The sequence below is a fragment of the Carcharhinus amblyrhynchos genome, chromosome 21 (genome assembly GCF_965287045.1).
Source record: "Carcharhinus amblyrhynchos chromosome 21, sCarAmb.v2.hapA, whole genome shotgun sequence".
Lineage (NCBI taxonomy): Eukaryota > Metazoa > Chordata > Chondrichthyes > Carcharhiniformes > Carcharhinidae > Carcharhinus > Carcharhinus amblyrhynchos.
In genome coordinates, this window is record NC_137344.1 from 7,890,117 (window position 1) to 7,910,373 (window position 20,257).

At 40.5% G+C, this 20,257-nt stretch overlaps 1 protein-coding gene across 2 annotated transcripts in view; it reads right to left on the reverse strand.

The window, feature by feature from the left end:
- The window catches only part of LOC145356605 (centrosomal protein of 95 kDa-like), a 64,527-nt gene that overhangs the window by 37,507 nt on the left and 6,763 nt on the right, over positions 1 to 20,257 (reverse strand). For both annotated transcript variants that reach the window (XM_080209415.1, XM_080209414.1), the window contains exons 2-9: positions 19,627 to 19,755; positions 19,391 to 19,498; positions 18,909 to 19,019; positions 14,128 to 14,245; positions 11,057 to 11,163; positions 10,693 to 10,833; positions 8,484 to 8,758; positions 3,411 to 3,468 (exon numbers count right to left, since the gene is read on the reverse strand). In XM_080209415.1, coding sequence (XP_080065541.1) covers positions 3,411 to 3,468; positions 8,484 to 8,758; positions 10,693 to 10,833; positions 11,057 to 11,163; positions 14,128 to 14,245; positions 18,909 to 19,019; positions 19,391 to 19,498; positions 19,627 to 19,755 — 1,047 coding nt within the window. The remainder of the gene's footprint in view (positions 1 to 3,410; positions 3,469 to 8,483; positions 8,759 to 10,692; positions 10,834 to 11,056; positions 11,164 to 14,127; positions 14,246 to 18,908; positions 19,020 to 19,390; positions 19,499 to 19,626; positions 19,756 to 20,257) is intronic.

A 20,257-nucleotide genomic window follows, 5' to 3' on the forward strand; every position in this document is an offset into this window, starting at 1 on the left:
GAAAAACAAAGGTGGACAAGCCCCCAGGGCCAGATAGGGTCTATCCCAGAACACAGAGGCTAGGGAAGAAATTGCTGAGGCCTTGGCCAAAATTTTGTGTCCCCCTTAGCCACAGGCAAGATACCAGAGGATTGGAGAGAAGCTAACATTGTTCCTTGGTTCAAGGAGGGCAGAAGAGACAATCTGGCAAACGACAGGCCTGTAAGCCTTACATCAGTGGTGGGGAAATTATTGGGAGAAGATTCTTGGGGACAGGATGTACTCACATCTGGAAGTGACAAGGCTTATTAGCGATAGGCAGCATGGTTTTGTGAAACAGAGGGAGGGTGGGGGGGGGGGGGGGTCATGTCTGACAAACTTGATTGAGTTCTTTGAAGAAGTGACAAGAAAAATTGACCAGAGCAGATCAGTGGACGTTGTATATATGGACTTTAATAAAGCCTTCAGTAAGATTCCTCATGGCAGGCTGATACAGAAGGTGAAGTCATATGTGACCCAAGGTGAGCTGGTAAAATGGATACAAAACTGACTTGGGCATAGAAAGTAGAGAGAGCAGCAATGGAAGGGTACTTTTCTAACTGGAGATTTGTGACAAGCACGTTCCACAAGGATCAATTCTGGGGACTCATTTATATAAAGATTTGGAAGAAAATGTAGATGGTCTGATTATTAAATTTGCAGATGATACAAAACTTGGGGGAATAGCAGATAGTGAGCAGGATTGTCAGAGGATATAAATCACATGGAGACCTGGGCAGAAAGATGGCAGATGGAATTTAACCAGACAAATGTGAGATGTGATTTGGAAAGTGTACTCCAGAAGCAAAGTATATAGTAAATTACAGAGCCCTTTAGAAATATTAGCACACAGATAGATCTAAACATGCAGATCCGCAGTTCCCTGAATGTGGCAACTCAGGTAGACAAGGTGGTCAAGGTGGCATGTGGCATGCTGGTCCTCAGTCAGTGCATTGAGTATAGGAATTAGAAAATCATATTGCAGCTCTAAGATTTTGGTTAGGCTGCATCTGGAGTATTGCATACAATTCTGGTCACCACACTACCGGAAGGATGTTGATGCACTGGAAAGGGTGCAGAAGAGATTTACCAGGACATGGACCTATGAAGAAAGGTTAAACAAACTTGGATCGTTTTCATTGGACATTGGAGGATGAGGGGGATGATAGAGGTTTAGAAGATTATGACAGACTTGGATAGAGTGAATAGTCTTTTCCCAGGGTAAAAAGGGTCAATTACTTGGGGGGCATAGGTTGAAAGTGAGGGTAAAAGTTTAAAAAAGATGTAAAGGGCAAGTTTTTCCACAGAGTGTGGTGAATGCCTGGAACACACTACTGGAGATGGTGATGAAAGCATATTTTATAACAGGCATTCAAGAGGCATCTGGATAGATACGAGAAAAAGCAGGGAATACAGGGATATAGCCCATGTAGAGGCAAGAAAATTTTAGATTAGAGGGGCATCTGTGTCAGCACATACTTGGGAGGGCCAAAGGGCCTATTTCTGTGCTGTTCTTTGTTCATTAGAATTGTTACATTTGTGGTTTTCCAAACTGCTGGCACTTTTCCAGATATCCAGGGAAATTTGAAGGGTTATAACCAATGCATCCACCATCTCTGCAGCCACTTTGTATTAAAGATGCAGCTTAAGTCCAAGGAATGTCTTGGCCTTTGGTCCCATTAGTTTCCCCAGGATCTTTTCTCTAATGATCATGATCGTTCCTTCTGGATTTTTAATTATTTGTGGGCTGCTTTTTGTGTATCAGACTTCACCATAGAAGACAAAGTATTCATTCACTTCTTCATTGCTTCCACTATTTCCTCATTTCCCAATTACTTATTCCTCAGTCTCGCTAAAAGAACCAATGCTCACAGTGGCTGCTCTTCAAAAAGTATATTCCCAGCTAGTTTTCTGTCATATTCTAATTTATCCCTTATTTTTTGGCAATCTTTGCTGGTTTCCAAACATACATTCAATCTTTTGACTTGCCATTAATTGGATAATATCCTCAACCTCCTTAGTTTGCCACAGATGGTGCATCCCTCAAGAATCTCTCAATGGAATACATATTTGAAAGTTATAAAAAAATTTCTGCGACTCTTTCTCAACTGTCCTAACTTTTAGCCTACTTTCTCAATCCACTTTGCCAACTCATACTCTTGTAAATGGTCTTAGACCAACTTTTCTCACACAAGTGGAATGTGAAATTCTACCGTGTTATGTTCACTGTTGTTGCTCCTTTACTATGAGGCAGTTAATTAATTTGGTCTCATTACATATTACCAAGTCTAACAAAGGTCACTCCGTGGTTGGCTCTTGAATATATTGCTCTAATGCTCAGGTCTCTCTCAACGAGAGGGGCTCGAGTCTACAACCTCCCTGTTCAGAAGAGAAATTTCCATCACTGAACCAAGTGATGGAATCAGAACACAATCAGAAGTCTAAATGTAAGAATATTAAAACAGGAGCACTAAAGTTTAATTTTTGGTTCTCAGTAGAACTGGGACATCAATTCTGGTGAAGGTACTAACATAAATAGAATTATTTTGAGGGAGACACATGAACAAAGGGTTCTGGGGATGTACATACACAAATACTTGGTGATTTAAATAGAAAATGAGATACTTGGCTTTGTAAATAGGGGGACTAAATAAAAAAAAACAAGAAAAAGTAATGCTAAGCCCACAAATCTCTATTTAGTCATCAGCTGGAATACAGCGTACAATTTTCAGTACCACACTTTAAAGAAAGGATGCCAAGTTTCCTGGAAAAGGTGTAGAGGAGTTTTGCCCAGAATGCCAGATTTCAGTTATGTGGAGAAATTGGGACTTTTCACCTTCAAGGAGAGAAGGTTAAACTGGAAACGTAAAACGTATTGAAAATAATGCAGACTTTTGATATAAAGTTAATCAGCATAAATCACTTGCTCTGGCAGGTACATCAGTGACCAGAGATCATAGATTCAAATTAATTAGTAGACAGGAAATGAGGAATTTTGTTTTTGCCCACAGGTGATAAAATTTAGAAAGTACTACTTGAAAAGGGTGGAGTCATCAGATTCCATAGCAACTGTCAACAGGCAACTGGATATATACTTGGAGGTTATGGGGGAAAAAAAGCTGGAACACTCGACTAAAGTGATTAGCTCTTTCAAATAGATAGCACTGGTATCAAGGCCTTTGATGATTCTGTGATGAGTCCATAAATAAAATATTTTCTCTGCAAATGCATTTTGTTTCAGATTTATCATCTGCATTACTTTTGTTGACAAATCAAATTGTAGTCCTTTGCAAACTTAATTTGAAACAAAATTTAGTACACTACTCAAACAAAAGGGGTGTTTACTACTTCACATCCCCATGTGAACGTGAAGTAGTAAACACCATTCTCACCTGGACAGGACTTTGATAGTGTCATCTTTGTAGGAATATTTTCATGCTTATCTGGAAACTAAAGATAATAGGTCAATTTAAGACATCAAGGGAACAAAAAGATCATTTAGCATTTGCTTCACTCAAAGCAGATTAACTAAAATACAAGCACAAGAGAGATAGCAATCTTGGAATCCTTCCATCTCAGAAATGCACATTTTCCACATTTATCCAGGAACAAAACTCATTTTCATTATAAAAACAGTCAATGGGCAAATATTAAGCATCTAAAAACAATTCTGAGTTTAAGTGCTAAACATTTAACAGGTGTTTATATTGTGCACTTGTGGCATCACTACAATGAGTTACGCTTCTGCAAATGTACTTAACAGTTTTATCAAATCAGCCCTCATGTCCTCCACCTTAGTGAAACGTCCTACACTCCGGCTTCTAATTTGTATGGTACAGATGTTGCCATGCTAAGCTTTTGTACCATTCTCCTTGTGTATTCTTTTCTAGATTTTTTTAAAAACAGTTCCCTGTTTCACTTTAAACACTTTGTAAATAATTCAACTGTTAACTTCCAGTGTGGACCATTTGTTGCTTCCTTCCCTTTTTAACTTCTCTTTCCTCATCTCAAACCTTACTTAAAATACACGTCCACTCTCAAAAGTGCTCAGTGTTGCGGCCAAATTTTATTTTTGCAGATGCTTTAATTTGTTTTTATTCAAAATTTCTAGCATTTGAAGTTTTCCCCCGCCCCTTTTTATCACAGCAAGAAGTCTCACAAAACCAGATTAAAGTCCAGATTTTATTTGGTAGGAAAAGCCACTAGCTTTCAGAGCACTGCTCCTTCGTCAAGTAAGTGGGAGTTCTGTAAGCTCCCACTTACCTGATGGAGCAGCGCTTTGAAAGCTAGTGGCTTTTGCTACCAAATAAATCTGGACTTTAACCTGGTTCTGAGAGACTTTTTACTGTCTTTACCCTAAGTCCAACACTGGCATCTCCACATCATGACTACCTTTTTATTGCACCATTGTGAGTACTATTGAGGTGGCGGCGGCGGGGTGTGTGTGTGTGTGTGTGTGTGTGTGTGTGTGTGTGTGTGTGTGTGTGTGTGTGTGTGTGTGTGTGTGTGGTGTAGAGAGAGACAGAGACTATTGTCTCTTAGGGGAAAATACCAGTAGCCAGACCTATGGCACCACAACTGGTTCTGTTGTAGCTCTGGATCGGGCTAAAAGTCCAAGCAAGTGATAAGTAGTAGGAGACTTGATAGTCGGGGCACAGACAGGCAATTTCTTTAGATATATGGATCACTGGGATGTCTTCTGGGGAAGGTGGGGCCTGTTCAAGGATGTGTTGCACGATGTCCCCCAGGGACTGGGAGAAAAAAAAAGAGGTTGGAGATAAATACAGCACAGAGGAAAAGCAGGCAGAGAGATGCAGTGGGGCTTAATGGGGCTGAAGGTCTGGAGTGCATTTGCTTCAGTGCAGTAAGTATAACAGGCAAGACAGATGAACTGAGAGCTTGGATTACTGTGGAATTGTGTTATTGTAAAGGAGGGACAGGACTGACAAGTTAACATTTCGGGGGATGTATCGTTGTTTTAGATGGGACAGGAGAGGAAATAAAAAGGGGTAGGGGAGTTGCATGACTGATTAAAGAAGCACACCACAGCTGTTTTGAGAGGACATATTGGCAGGATCTTTTAATGAGACATTATGTGTGGAGTTCAAGAATAGGAAGGGTGAAATCACAACATTGGGAGTGTACTATAGACTTCCCAACAACCCACAGAGGAGAGGAGCAGTTGTGTAGTCACATGCTGAAAAGGTGTGAAAGCTTCTCTTATATTGACTGGGACTCCCTTGGAGCCAGAGGCTCCAATGAAGAGCAATTTGAGGGCCTTTTGTTACAGTATGTTGACAATCTAACCAAGGAGGGGGCTATACTGGACTTGGTATTAGACCACGTGATCAACATTTCAGTGGAGGAGCATTTTGGGTTTAGCAACCATAATTCCATAAGATTTTAGGTAGTCATGAATAAAGACAAAAAGTCGCCCTCAGGTGAGGGTACTTAATTGGGCAAAGACCAAAGAGGATAGGAACTGGAGAATATAGATGGAGTGGCCATGTGAGGCATATCCACATCTGAAGCTGTTAAAGGCAGTTGATTGAAGTGCAAGATAGCCATGTCCCTGCAAAAATGAAGGATAGAAATGGCAGGACTTGAGAACTATGGATAAGAGAAACTGTAAGGTTATTCAAAAGGAAGCAGACATTAAGTCTAGGCATCCAACTGATGAAGCCCTTGTATTGTAGTGAAAAGTAGGAAGGAACTTAAAAGTGGAATTAAGATGGCTAAAAAGAGGCCATGAAATGTCTTTAGCAAAACAGGGTCATGGAGAATCCCAAGGCTTTCCATCCATATATCAGGTGCAAGAGAAAGAACAGGCCTACTCAAAGACAATCGAGGGAAGTTATGCGTGGAGCCACAGGAAATGGAGATCCTTAATAAGTACTTTGTATCGGTACTTACCAAGAAGGACATGACAGATAGATCAAATTATTTAAGGAGGAATTGTTGCGTATTCTAAAATTACATTAAAGTAGACAATTCCCCAAGGCTGGATGAGGTTATTGCAGGAGGCAAGGAGTCTTAACAGGTATCTTCTTTGACCACAGGCAAGGATTGGAAAAAAGCCAATGTTGTTCCCTTGTTTAAGAAAGGAAGCAGGGATATTCGGGTAAATTATAGGTTGATGAGCCCAACATCAGTGGTGGGAAGCTTTGGAGAAGATACTGAGGGATAGGATATATGCACATTTGGATGAAAATGGATTAATTAGTGACAAGCAGCATGGTTTTGTACAGGGAAGGTCATGTTTCACCAATCTGATGGAACCTTAAGAGGTGACAAAGATAATTGACAAGGAAAAGGCTGAGAATGTAATTTATACAATGTGGCAATGCCAGCATTGGACTCAGGTGGGCACAGTAAAAAGTCTTACATGACTCAGCCAACATTATCTACCTCATATGCTGCAGAAAGGATGTCCTGAGGCATGGTACATTGATGATACCATGCAGACGCTACAATAATGGACGCTGCTCGAAAATCACCAGGCAGGAGTGTTCCCTTCCTGTCAGGGAAGACTTCATGATGTGGATATGCCAGCGTTGGACTGAGGTAAACACAGTAAAAAGTCTGACAACACCAGGTTCAAGTCCAACCGATTTATTTGATAGTAAATTCACTAGCTTTCGAGGTTACCTTCTTCACCTGACGAAGAGGATAACCTCGAAAGCTAGTGAATTTACTATCAAATAAATCGGTTGGACTTAAACCTGGTGTTGTCAGACGTTTTACCAGGGAAGACTTCAGCAGTGAGGGCTACTCAGCTTCCGATCTTCAAGTAAGTGTTCTCCAAGCTGGCCTTCAAGACACATGACAATGCAGAATTGCCAAGCAGAAACTGATAGCCAAGTTCTGCACATGAGGATGGCCTCAAACGAGATCTTGAGTTCATGACACACTATGTGCAACCCACCACCATTTGGCCTGGGCTTGCAAAAATCCTACTAACTGTCCTGGCTTGAGACAATTCACACTTCTTTAACCTCTGATTATCAAATCTCTGCACTCACATTGTCTGTACCTGTAAAGACTTGATTCTTACAAAGATTTGCATTCCAACCATTATCTTGCAACTGAGTCTTTGTCTATACATTCCCCGTTTGTGAACCCAACTCTTGACTCACCTGATGAAGGAGCAGCGTTCCAAAAACTCGGGATACCAAATAAACCTGTTGGACTTTAACCTGGTGATGTGAGACTTCTTACTGTAATTTATATGGACTTTAGTAAGGTGTTTGATAAGGTCCCACATGGCAGACTGGTATGAAAACTAAAATCACATGGGACTTGGGATGGGCTGGCTGGATAGATACAAAATTGGCTTGGTCATAAAAGACACAGTGGAAGGCTGTTTTTCAGAATAGAGATCAGTAGATAGTGGTGTTCCGCAGGGATGAGTGCTGGGGCCTCTATTGTTTGTAGTATATATAAATGATCAGGAGGAAAATGTGAGTAGTGAGTTGCCAAATAGTGCCAGGGATTGTCAGAGGATACATAAGGATATGGATAGAGTAGAAACTCGAGCACAGAAATGGCAGGTGGAGTTTAATCCGAATAAGTGCAAGATGATGCATTTTGGGGGAAATCAAACTGAGGTGTGAATTATACTGGAAATGGCAGAACCATACATACAGAGGGCTCTGGAAGTGCAGGTCTACAGTTTCCTAAAAGTGACAATGCAGGTGGCAAAGGTGATTAAGGCAGCATTTGGCATGCTTGTCTTCATCGACTAGGGCACTGAGTACAAGCTGTACAAAACCTAGCTTAGGCTGCATTTGGAATACTGTTTGCAGTTCTGGTTGCCACACTACCAAATTACCAAGATAATGGTTGGAATGCAGATTTTTGTAGGAATCAAGTCTTTACAGGTACAGCTTTGGAGACTGTGCAAAGAAGGATCACCAGAATGTTGACTAAACTAGGATTGTTTTTACAGAAAAAACTGAAGTTGAGGAGAGCCCTAATAGAGGTCTACAAAATTATGGAGAGCCATAGACAGGGTAGATAGTTAGAGGCTTTTCTCCAGTGTGGGGGTGTCAATTACAAGAGAGGTTGAGGGAGGGAGGGAGGAGGAGGAGTTGTTCAAGGGAGTTGTGCGGGGTAGGTTTTCCCCATGTGGAGAGTGGTGGGTGCCTGGATCGTGTTGCTAGAGGTGGTTGGAAGCAGGCACATTAGCAACATTTAAGAGGTATCTGGATAGGTATATGAACAGGGAGGGAATAGAGGGATACAGACTAAGGACATCATGATCGGCACAGGCTTGGAGGGCCAAAGGGCCTGTTCCTGTGGTGTACTATTCTTTGAATCAAATGTGGTTAACCCAAACATCCAGTGACAGCTAATTTTACTGTGAAACGCAAATAAAATGTTTAAAGAGAGGTAATCTTAATGCAAGCTCCACAGACATGGCCTACCAATGTAATGACTTTCATTCAAAATGTCAGCCTACTCACGTTATGAATAGTAGACATAGATTTCACTTTCTGTCCTCCTGCAAGAATCAGAACTCTTCTCTGGCAACTCGGTTCGACTTTCTGATTGACCAATAATGCTGTACCAGAGCTGGACTGATAACTGGGCAGATGCACATCATGGACATCAGGCCTATACTCAGGAGGGTGGTAAGGAGATTGCAGAGGAATAGCAGGTCGAATGGGCTCCCCAAGCTGCAGAGCATTAGTGTTTAATCCAGTGGAATGATTTTTGGAAGGCATATTGTCAGCAGACCCTTTACAAAGAGATTTGAAGATTTTAAAACTTGTCCAGTATAAAATGGGCCAACAGCCTAAAAGTGCACTGCAATGATAGTATTTGAAACAAACGCCCATTAAGTTAAATTTGCTATGTCCTCCAATCTTAGTGATAATTCACACCACAATTAACTAGAATATGCAGTATTTAAACTTGGTCTTCCAACAACATTCTTAGAAGTATTGGCATTTTCATCAAGCTGCAAAGGTCTAAATGGAACAATTTGGACTGGCGCGTCTTCACAGACTAGTTAGACAACCAAGTCCAATACCCTGTAGTGACTACACCAAGCCTGGTAATGTTTTAATTCAGGTCTTCACATGAAGGGGTTGGCAATACTGGCAAGTATAGATATCTGCTGTGATGGATGGCACACACTAAACCCTTGTGGGAATGCACCATTAGTAAGTAATATCTGAAGTGGGAAAAAAAATACTTGGAGCAGACACTCCAGGTTCATCACTCAATGCCATCCAAAGTCTTGGACCAGATCTTGTCTGACAGCCAAAAGCATTTTCTATAATTCAGATTTGTCCCTACAACCTTCAACACAAAACATTTTTGCCCATTAAGCTGCTGGAAGTGCAAAGCTGTTAAACAACACAGTATGGGGTAAAGAATCTTTAAATTGAATGAACAGAGCAACAAACATCTTTTCAATCTTTCAGTTTGGTTAAATAAGCAGTGGAAGGAGGTGTAAAGTGTTTGAATTCAGTTACAGAGAGATGGAGGAAGACATTGGAGAGAGTGTAAATGGTAATTTTTCCATTAATTAACATCTAGATATTTTACTCAAAAGATAGGTCCTTGCATTTGTTCCTGATGATGATCTTATGTGTTGCTCTGGATTGCTTTTTCTGCTTTTCAAAATGCTGGGGATTACCAGTAACTGACAAATTATCCAATATAATTAGAGAAAATAAAAAAGCTTTAAATAATTGTCAATTGTTTCAATGGCAAAGCAGAGACAAGCAACTTGTGAGCATCACACTGCTTTAGGTATTGTTGGCACAGCACTCTAGCACTAAAGAAATTAATCCATTGCCATCAATGCTATTCCTCAGGTGACTAGATTTAGACTGAGTGAGCAGGTTTAACTTATGCTATTTCTCTGGAGATAAGCCATCCTCAAGAAAAGCATAAAATGCTGGAAATATTTAGCAGCTGAGGCAGTATCTGTGGGGGGGAGAAACATCACTCATGTTAATGATCTTTCTTCATAAATTGAAAATGTTGAATTTTTGTCCGGTATCATTATGCATTTTGTGCTTTAACTAATCATTCCTACCATTCACCCTGGGTGGGATTTTCCTTCTCTTCTGTGGCATGTTTCAAGGCAGCAGCAAGCAGTGCACTGCTTAGTGGCATCAGGTTCTTATGATCGCACCATTGTCAATGGCGTTTCCCACAGTGTGCCCCTTGCCATTGGGAAACCTGCAGTAGGGGTGCACCATCAGCAGGATTAAGAGATCCTGCTGGTGTAAATGGCAGCAAGATTTTGGTGCCTATACATCTCTTCTGTTCTCGCCTCCCCTCACCATCTTTCCCAGTCTCTGTGCTTGATTAAAACAAGTTTACATCTCTACATTTTTCCAATTCTGACGAATGGTCAGTCACACGAAACACTATCTGTTTTTCTTTCTACAATGCTGCCTGACCTGCTAAATGTTTCCGGCATCAGCTGTATTTTGCTTTATAATGTTCTTACTTTTGCTCAGAAGACAAGTGGCCAGGTTGTGGGATAGAAAAAAAATCTAAAACAGCCTCTGGATTCAAATTCACAAACTCCTAGACAAAAACAATTTGAATGTTTCCATGCAGGCACAAAAGTTCTTTAACAAAACAAAATCAAAGTTGTTACCCACCTATAGAATACTGCTATTTATAAATAAACATTTTTTTCCTACTTACTCCCTGGCTTCAGCATTTCTTCCCCATTAATGTCAGGTATAGTGGCAAAATCAGACGCAGAGGAACAAATCCCATTTTTTCCTTGGTTCAAGGTCTTCAACTTCTGTTCCGATTGTTTCTTATAAAGTTCAGCAGGCAGGTCTCAAGAAAGAAAAAGAAAGGCAAAGTAAGGACCAATAACAATTTATTAGTCACAAGTAGGCTTTTAAACGTTGAATTGGAAGCTTCAAAAGTAAAATGGAAACAGACAGAGCAATTCTTCTTTAAAAATGGAAATAGAATTTCTAAAATAAAGCACACAGTAAGTCAAACACAACTACAGGTCCCAATGTTACGCTTATAGAAAAGATTTATTAACAATTACCTGAGTTCTTTCTGTGGACAAATGTACAAGCAGATTCACCAAGCCGGATGAGCTCACTGGTGGATTCAGATCCATCTCCATCCCAGGTGGGAAGGGAAGATGAAGAACTAGATCAGTTAAAATATCAATTTTTACACTTTAATGAGAAAATTCAGATCACAATTTGTACATTCAAACAAGTGTTAAACAACCCAATAGGAATTGGGTGGTTAGAAGTAGCAATAATATTAAAACAAACTTGCACTGTCGAGTTCTCTCATCCTTGGAACTCCCTAAATTATTTCACAGTCAATGAATTTGTTTTGAAATGCTATCTTCATGACGACATTGTCACAAACCTGGAATTGCTTTGCAGTTAGTGCTGGATTCAGTTACATTTGTTGTTCTCACAAAATGCAAGAGTTTCTTATTTTGACAGAAGCTATTGCGGACAGTCCCATATCTATATATATTGCACTGTCCACTCAACTCCCTCCTCTAGCTTCCCGTTCTTGCAAACTTCACTCCATCACACATCTGCCAACTGACCAAAAACCCACAGGTTGATTGAAGCCATCCACTCATAACTGCATGACGACCTGTTCAACCACTCACTACCCACATCTCGGCACACCCATATGGAAAACACTAACAAAGATCTATTAGCAGACATCATTTGGATCAAGGAATGAGAAACACAAAGTCACTAACTAGTTCCTGACAAACAACAGGCTTTGAACTATAATAGTGAGAGTGGTCCTTGTTAAGTAGGTTCAGGACAGACCAAGGCTCCTGTACAGCCACTGCTAGGGTCTCAGTCACTTGTGGAACGACAAGTAATTATACACTGAGGAGTGTACCCTAAACTCAGTAAATGAGGCTATTGCTTGACTTGAGTATTTTGCATTTGCTAAATAAATATATGCATGATAACAGGACCTAGAACGCAACAATACAATCCCTTTGTGTTATGATGTCAGTGGAATTTTCACATATTTTGCTAAAATCTCTCAAAAACAGATTGAATTGCATTTGGTGCATTGATTTGAACCTGCTGAACAAGTTATGATCAGATTCACAGATGAAATTGATACCCTATTTTGTGTAATAAAATGTAATGTTATCCTCACTGATTCATCTAACTGATTAAAGTTCTTTGCCTTTTGAAAAGTCTCTGGTGTTGCTGTAGGTTCGATTACAAAGGATTGACTTTTATTTGGATGTTTGAAATCCTGCTGTATTTCTATTAGCCAAACTGATTATAACCCGCAAGGTAGGGACAAGCCACTAAGTTTGGTATTTTTCATAGTCCAGCTGGCTCATTAACTCAGAACAGCTGTTTAAAAAAACTACTTACAATGTCATTAAAGGTATTTTTCCACTGCGCCCTCCATCCTTTCTATTGGTCATGGTCAAAATAAATCTGAAGCATGATTGAAATTTGCGTTGGAGTCATAGAGACATCGGGACAGCATGGAAACAGGCCCCACAGTCCAACGCGTTCATGCTGCCCACGTTGTTTTAAAACTCCTAAAGCCAATCCAATTGCTCCCATTCAGCCTGTATTCCTCTATACCCATCGAACCCATGCAACTGTCAGAATGCTTTTCAAAAGACACAGTTGCCACTGCCGCCGCCACCACCACGTTCCTACTACTACCACCTCTGGCAGCTTGTTCCAGACACTCACCATCCTCTGGACACTTTTGTATCTCTCCCCTCTCACCATAAACCTATGCCCTCTAGTTTTAGACTCCCCTACCTTTGGGAAAAGGTATTGACTATGTAGCCGATCTATGCCCCTCATTATTTTATAGACCTCTATAAGATAAAATAACCTCTTAGCCTTCTACCCTATAGAGAAAAAAGTGCCAGTCTATCCAGCCTCACCTTATACCATCAAGTCCCAGTAGCATCCCTAGTAAATCTTTTCTGCACTCTTTTCAGTTTAATAATATCCCTTCTATAATAGAAAGACCAGAACTGTACACAATATTCCAAGTGTGGCCTTACCAATGTCTCGTACAACTTGAAAAAGACGTCCCAATTCCTGTATTCAATGTTCTGACCAATGAAACCAAGCATGCTGAATGTCTTCTTCACCACTCTGTCCACCCGTTACTCCACTTTCAAGGAGCTATGAACCTGTATTCCTAGATCTCTGTTCTGTAACTTTCCCCAATGTCCCATCATTAACTGAACAAGTCCTGCCCTGGTTCAATCTACCAAAATGCATCACCTTGCATTTATCTACATTAAAACTCCATCTGCCATTTGTCAGCCCTTTGGTCCAATTGATCAAGATCCCGTTGCAATCCAAGATAACCTTCTTCACTGTCCACTATGCCACCAATCTTGGTGTCATCTGCAAACTTCCTAACCAAGCCTCCTATATTCTCATCCAAATCATTAATATAAATGACAAATAACAGTGGACCCTGCACTGATCCCTGAGACACACCTGAGGCCTCCAGTTTGAAAAGCAACCCTCTACAACCATTCTGAAGCCAATTTTGTATCCAATTAGATACCTCACCCTGGATCCTGACAAATTTAACCTTATGCAACAACTTACCAGGTAGTACCTTGTCATTAGAAATGCTGGCTCACAGGATCATTGGCTAAAAGACCACCCATCTCGTTTTCAAGAGTACAATCTTTTACATTCAGGTAGGCCGAGATGTTTCCTGTAAGCAGCACCAGCACTGGCTGCACACAAGTTGGTCCCTTTGCAAGGCTGTGCGCACACAACATAAGATTTAAGGGTCCATACACCCAAATAAATCACTGTTACACTTCTATATTTTTTGTGGTGCAAGTTGGTGGAGGATCATTTTAAACATGCAATTTAGAAAAGGTTTTGCAACAGAGCACTCCTCAGGACTGCAGTTTAAGTGGCAGCCTAGGTGGTGTACTCAGATTTTGGAGAATTTGAAACTGCTACCTTCTAACTCAGAAGAGGGGATAACAGAGATCAAGCTGAGTAAATAATTGTTTTCCACTTGCTCTATTGAATTAATTCAAGTTATATTTTTTAATTCAGGAATCAAATATTACTCAAGTTCTCCATAAATTCAAAAAATAGACTGTACGTTTTTGATGAATGTGCTCCTGCTTCAAGTTCCCTCTCTTTGCATGGGTTACCAAGTTCCTCTTGAAGTACACCTCGGATTACAGATATTGCTTCACTGGACAGCAAGTCAGGATCACCTATTTTAAAATATAAAGTAGAAAGGGGAGGTAAAAAGTCAAACTATGCAGTTTTTGTATTTATGAAAATGAAAAGGCAATAAAACCTGTTTTATCATCTTTTTTCGGGCAATTTTTTTCCTCCTCCCCTCCCAAAGGAGCTAACTTCATGTCAAGAGAAATTGTGCACAATTAGTCATGCTTGTTTAGTGCATCACCTGACTGGTCCCTAATCACGTAAGCCTCGATAGATTACCTGCCTGGATGGTGTATTACAGCTGGGAAAGAACAGCATTTGTCTGAATGTGCATAAAAGGTTCTCAGAGTTGTTGGTCAGAAGCACAACCAATTTTCCACTTCTTTAGTGCATTGAGGCCAAGTGCGCCATCCCTTTTGCTATTCCCACAGAGATCAGGGATGTGATTTTCCTGGCCTGCTGCCCTGCTCGAGTGGCCAGAAAGATCAGAAGGGGCCTGTAGTAGAATCACAAAATGGTGTCCACTGCAAGGCTGATCATATGGAAATTGCCATTTCCATATCACTAAGTATGCCCAGGACAGTATTGTCCAAGCTCCCTAATCATTTCACCCCACATGGGAGGAGAGGTTCCCACCAGCAGGGACCAGGCACGATCAACCCACTCACTGATGGGGACAAAGGTTGGAGATCAAATCATTTTCCTGTCAATGCAGTTCATTAACTAACCTAATGGAGGATCCTAAACTCCAAAACATCTTGGGTACAGGGAAAGTTCAAAATGAAACTAGTGTAAAGTGAAAACCAAAACCTTACTGGACAAGCCAGTTCATGCAGCCTCTTCCAAATTTTAAATAATTTTTAAATTATTAAATTATTTTAAATTTTAAATAATTGATTTTTAAATAATAGTTCTGCGCAGGTCTTCTGCGCAGGTCTTTTGCATGTGACCTGCATGCGCAGGTCACATGCAAAAACAGAATAATAAATGAAATACAAAGTTACAGTATTCCTGGAAATATTACTGTATAATAACAGTAATAATATGGAAAAGTTTATTTTGGATCAACCATTAGTTTGCATCTTTTGTATTGGAAGCAGGTGGTACAAAAAAGGGACTGATAATGGAAACAGCAGGTGGAACCAGTGTTTGACCTTAAAACTAATACTGAGGATTAGAAAGTCAAATTTGGATTAGTATTGTATTGAATCCAATGCGATGTCTGCCAATTACAAAAACGCTTGGCCAGATACTAGCTACAATACTGAAAAAGGTTATTTGGTCCAATTAGTCACTGCCAGTGTTAATGCTCCTAACCTGGTACTATTTCATATCCGCCAGAGCAAAACTTTGCTAAGTGAGTTAATCCATACAAGCTACAACAAACAAACTTATTTTACAAAGGAGACTGCCATTAATAAAATAACCAACACCACAGGTGGAAAAATATGCTGGGGTGCCAAAGGCAGGTTCTGCACCCAAACTTTGGCAGCCTTTCAACTTCCAGATCCACCTCCGCAACGCATCTGGTAAAAACATCAATTGAGATTAATCATTTCCAGTGCAGGATTGAGGTCTTTATCCCAGCCAGAGTTGGAGGGCAGGATGTCTGGTCCCAAGGGGTCATTAGCCATGACCTTGAACAAGTTTGCAGCCTTCAAATATCAGGACAATCTCGGGACCCAGAAAATGCAGGATCACTTCAAACATCTCAGGATAATTTGCCAGAGTAGTTTGCAGGCTTCTAAGGTGAGCACATTTTATTTTTGCTCTGCTGTCTCCAAACCTTGGGTACTGATCAGAAGTGGCATATTTTAACCTGAACAAGTTCACCACTTCTTTGGATGGAGTTGTCTAACTGTTGCATTTTTACTTCCAGCGATGTCTGTGCCATTGCCACAAAAGGGAGAAGCCAGGAAGGGCAAAAACAGTCCCTAGAGATTCAACAAGGACTCACTTGGAGTCCTCCTACATGCAGTTTCTGACCAACATCAATAGGTTATGCCTAACCCTGGGAAGAGGAGGAAGACAAGCAGCCTGAGAGGAACTGGCCAAAGAGGTCAACAGTATTGGGCTCACCAGGAGGTGGAGATGCTGGTGTTGGACTGGGGTAAGCACAGTAAGAAGGCCACTACTCATCAAGAGGACATGAGCCTAATGCCAGAATAGGCCTAATGAAATGGCTAAGCTGAGCAAACCCTCAGTATGAATAATCTTGTGCCAGTGTGCTACAGGATGTTCTTGTGATTGGAGGACAAAAGTTAATTTTGCTTGACCTCAATGGCAACATGATGCAACAAGGAGACAATTATTGTTATTACATTTTTAAAGCTTTGGTCAAGTTGTACAGTGGGTGCATGCCAGAATGTACATAGGATGGATGAGCACAACCTCCAGAATGACATGCACTTTGCTAATACAGGGTAGGTGGCATACTATTAAATAAGCTGAAATTGTTACAGAGTGCACCCTTACATCTTTTTAAAAATAGTGAGCCCATGAGCAAATCCTTACATGTGGGGAAATTCCAAACCTGGTCATATGGAGTCCTTTTGAGAAGGGGATGCTGACACTCATGGACAGGAGTTCTTCGGGATTATAGGCAAAATTGGAGGAATGCCTGGGTCTGTTGAGATGACAAAAGGCTCAAATCAGATAGAAAAAGGACAGGGCAAGTGGAAATTAATGGAAGGTCAGCACGATTCAATGAAGCTTGATAGTACAGTTCAAACATCGAATCCTTGACAAGCTCATTTAAGTGTGCACGGTGTCTGTAGAGTTCCACCTCTTAAGTTAGAACGAGCAAGGTTGTGGAGCACATGTGCCCTTGTGACAGAACAAGGTTACTGTCACTATAGCAAAATGAGACAGTTGTTATTGTCATAGTATTGATATGGCAAGGTCACACATCTTTTACTTGCATCTCTGTCATAGAAGTGTCTTCAGATCATCCTCCTCCAGATGCCATGCTACCACTCCTCTCTGACGAAGGGGGAAGAACCACCCTCCAAAGATGCAGCATCACATCCTCTCTGCACCAAGCGCCATCGGAGATACTGTCACCTCATCAGGGATGTATGCATCGGACAGGGAAGTGTACAGACTGGTGAGGGCACTTCACACTCCCATGTGAAGAGGGTGATGGAACAGACCTCAGGCAGTCAGGATGATCCGGAGTCAGTTGCTGGATATTATCAAGACATGGTCAGAAACTCCAAGGGGTTTTGTGAAGTTAACCTAAGTTTTACATTTGATTTGGCAAAGGTGGTGATCATAAGGTGTTTCATTCCAGGTATGATTCAAATGACCCACTCGGAATCTTTTATCAAAGTTTAAGATCACAGTTAAAATATAATAAAAAGAATTAACATAACTTCTACCAAATTACAAGACTTAAACATGACAGTATAATTCCTAACAGCTAGCTAACTCTATTGTTCCAAGATAAACATCTTCCCACAAACACACTCTTCTTCAGACTTGGAACAGAAAGCCAGTATGCCCACAGGATGCTAGATCTTCAGCTTTGTAACACCTGTGGACAGAAATCCAGGCCAGCTGTTTGCAGAAAAGGATAACTTCAAAACAGCCAAACTTGAGGTAAACTTTAATCTTGGGCAGCTTCCAAAAACAGCCACACAGAACAGAAACCCCAACTCCAACGAGGGGGAAAAAAAGCACTGTTGCTTCTTTCCATTTCAAGCTGCTACTGAAAAGTGAAACTAAAAATTGGACTTTTCTGTGAAGCATAGCTGTCTCTAACCACACACCCTGTCAATCACCTCCTAAATCAAGCTCCACTGTGCAATCTGAAGGGACCATTAAACAGAAACACTACATGAGTTCAGATTAAAAAACATGATATCAATTATAGTGTCTCAGCAACAATAAAGGACACCAGGTACAGACAAGAAGGTCAAACTGAGCACATTGTAGACAATCATTGCTACGTGCACCAGCCTGCTGCATCTTTGCCCTGGTTTTGAGCCCAGAGCCAGAGCACGAGGGAACTGCCAACTTGGGCTCAGAGCCACATCCTGTGCCCTTACTGGTTGGTAGGAATGAGACAGAGGATGAGCAGTATCGGCTGCCACCTGGAAGCATCTCTCAGGGCACTTCTGATAGTACCCCATCTCCTACATCCAATCATCATTTACACAGTTCTCACTAGTATCCCAGTGACCAAAGATTCTCCTATCAGTTGTCAATTGAGTCATTAAAGGCCTTAATTATCATTTAGCTGACTTCAAACACTAAGTCCACCTCACCTGCTGTGTTATACAAAAACAAACAGGAACGCCATTGGGAATGAACGTGCCCATTTGTGTGCCAAGTAAAGGTCAGTATCTGGTTAAAAAAATTTAAACCCATAAAACGCTAAAATAATTTGCAGAACCCATAAATTCATTCATGGAATGTGGGCAGTGCTTACCAGGCTAACATTTATTGCTCATCACAATTGCCCTTGGGAAGATACTGGTGAGTTGCCTTCTTAAACTGCTGCAACGCATATATCGATAATCAGGGAGGGCAGTTACAGAAAGTACTTCGGCAGGCCAAGGTTCAGATCAGTGTTTCATTTTAAAGTTATTATCAGATTGTGACAACTAGTTAGTGATTAAAATGAATCATTCCAAAGATTAGTCAAACTTGGAAGCTTATTGTTCTACTCAGTTTATAAAAAAAATCATAACTAAAATTACTTACCATGCTGGGATGAAGCCTCACTTATTTGTTCTGTAAGATACTCTAGCAAACCATCAAAGATTTCTAACAGATTCCGTATACTTTCTTTGTCATTCTGAATAATATTTTCTCCTGGGCAAGAGAAAAAAAAGAGGAGGGGGAGGAGAAAAGAAGAGGGGGAGGAGAGGGGAAAAAAAAGCACCAATTTAGGCAAATGAATTTTCAGTGTCACCCTGAAATTATATTGTTGTTATGTACACTTTTCTCAGCAAGCATGCTGGATTTTACAAACATTACTTGGAAGCAGTTGTCCCAGCAGAGCCTTGCACGTTTTGTTTGTGTTGCCACGAATGGTATATTTTTTTTAAAAAAAACACCCACAGTTTTTGCACTTCAACACAACATGAATCACCCAATCTCTGCATATAATTGAAGTTGTGTCAATTATTACTTCAAAACAAATTTTCCATTTTGAGACATAAAGTTGCCTTTTTCATACTGACCGGTTATGTGTGACAAACTGATTTGTAAGTAGTCCAAAGCCAATGAATCGATCACTGCCTGCACATTATGGGCATCATCTTCCTGACTTTTGGGAGTATTTATGTAATCTGTAATAGATTAAAATTTTACATGTAAATTTTCTCATTAAAAACGTAGCAGCATAACATGCCAAACCCTCAAAACTATTAAGGCATGAGCAGGGTTTATTACAAATGATCAGTTTCAACTCCCTTACCTGGGACTTTTTCACCAAGAATAGCTTCATAAAGGGCAATAAATACACTTGCATCACATTCACTGAGCTTTGTTACCCTCTGATTAATGTGGCACTTGCGAAGAAGATTATTGGCAACAGTAATCCAATCTAAAGCAAGAACAAAATGAGCAAATTAGTCATGGTAAGCAAACCTGTAGACAACAAAATGGCATGTATAATTTCCCATGAGAATAAGTAGCTCATTGGACCAAGTGATTTCAGTCCAGGAAATAAGAGTACCTATGGCAGCCTCTGAAGCACACCTTTATACTCATCCACTGCTTCTTAAGAAATCAAAAAAAAGCTTATAAACATCAACAACTGACATCAAGCTATAAAATATATTTCCATGTTCTTTAAACACAAAAGAAAGTAAGTGTCTGGTGACTCATTATTCAAATACATACAAATATACCAACTCAGTTTTACTTTTCTATCCAGACTGATCTTGGACATATTCGAAAGCGTCATGTTAAGCTTCAAACCAAACACATGATGATAATTGAGTTTCAGTTTGTCCCATATTGAGACTAAAACCTCAAATGCCCAAAGAGAACATAACTTGAAGCCCAAATAAGTGAGGTTGGTGGTATTGACGGTTTGGAAGTCT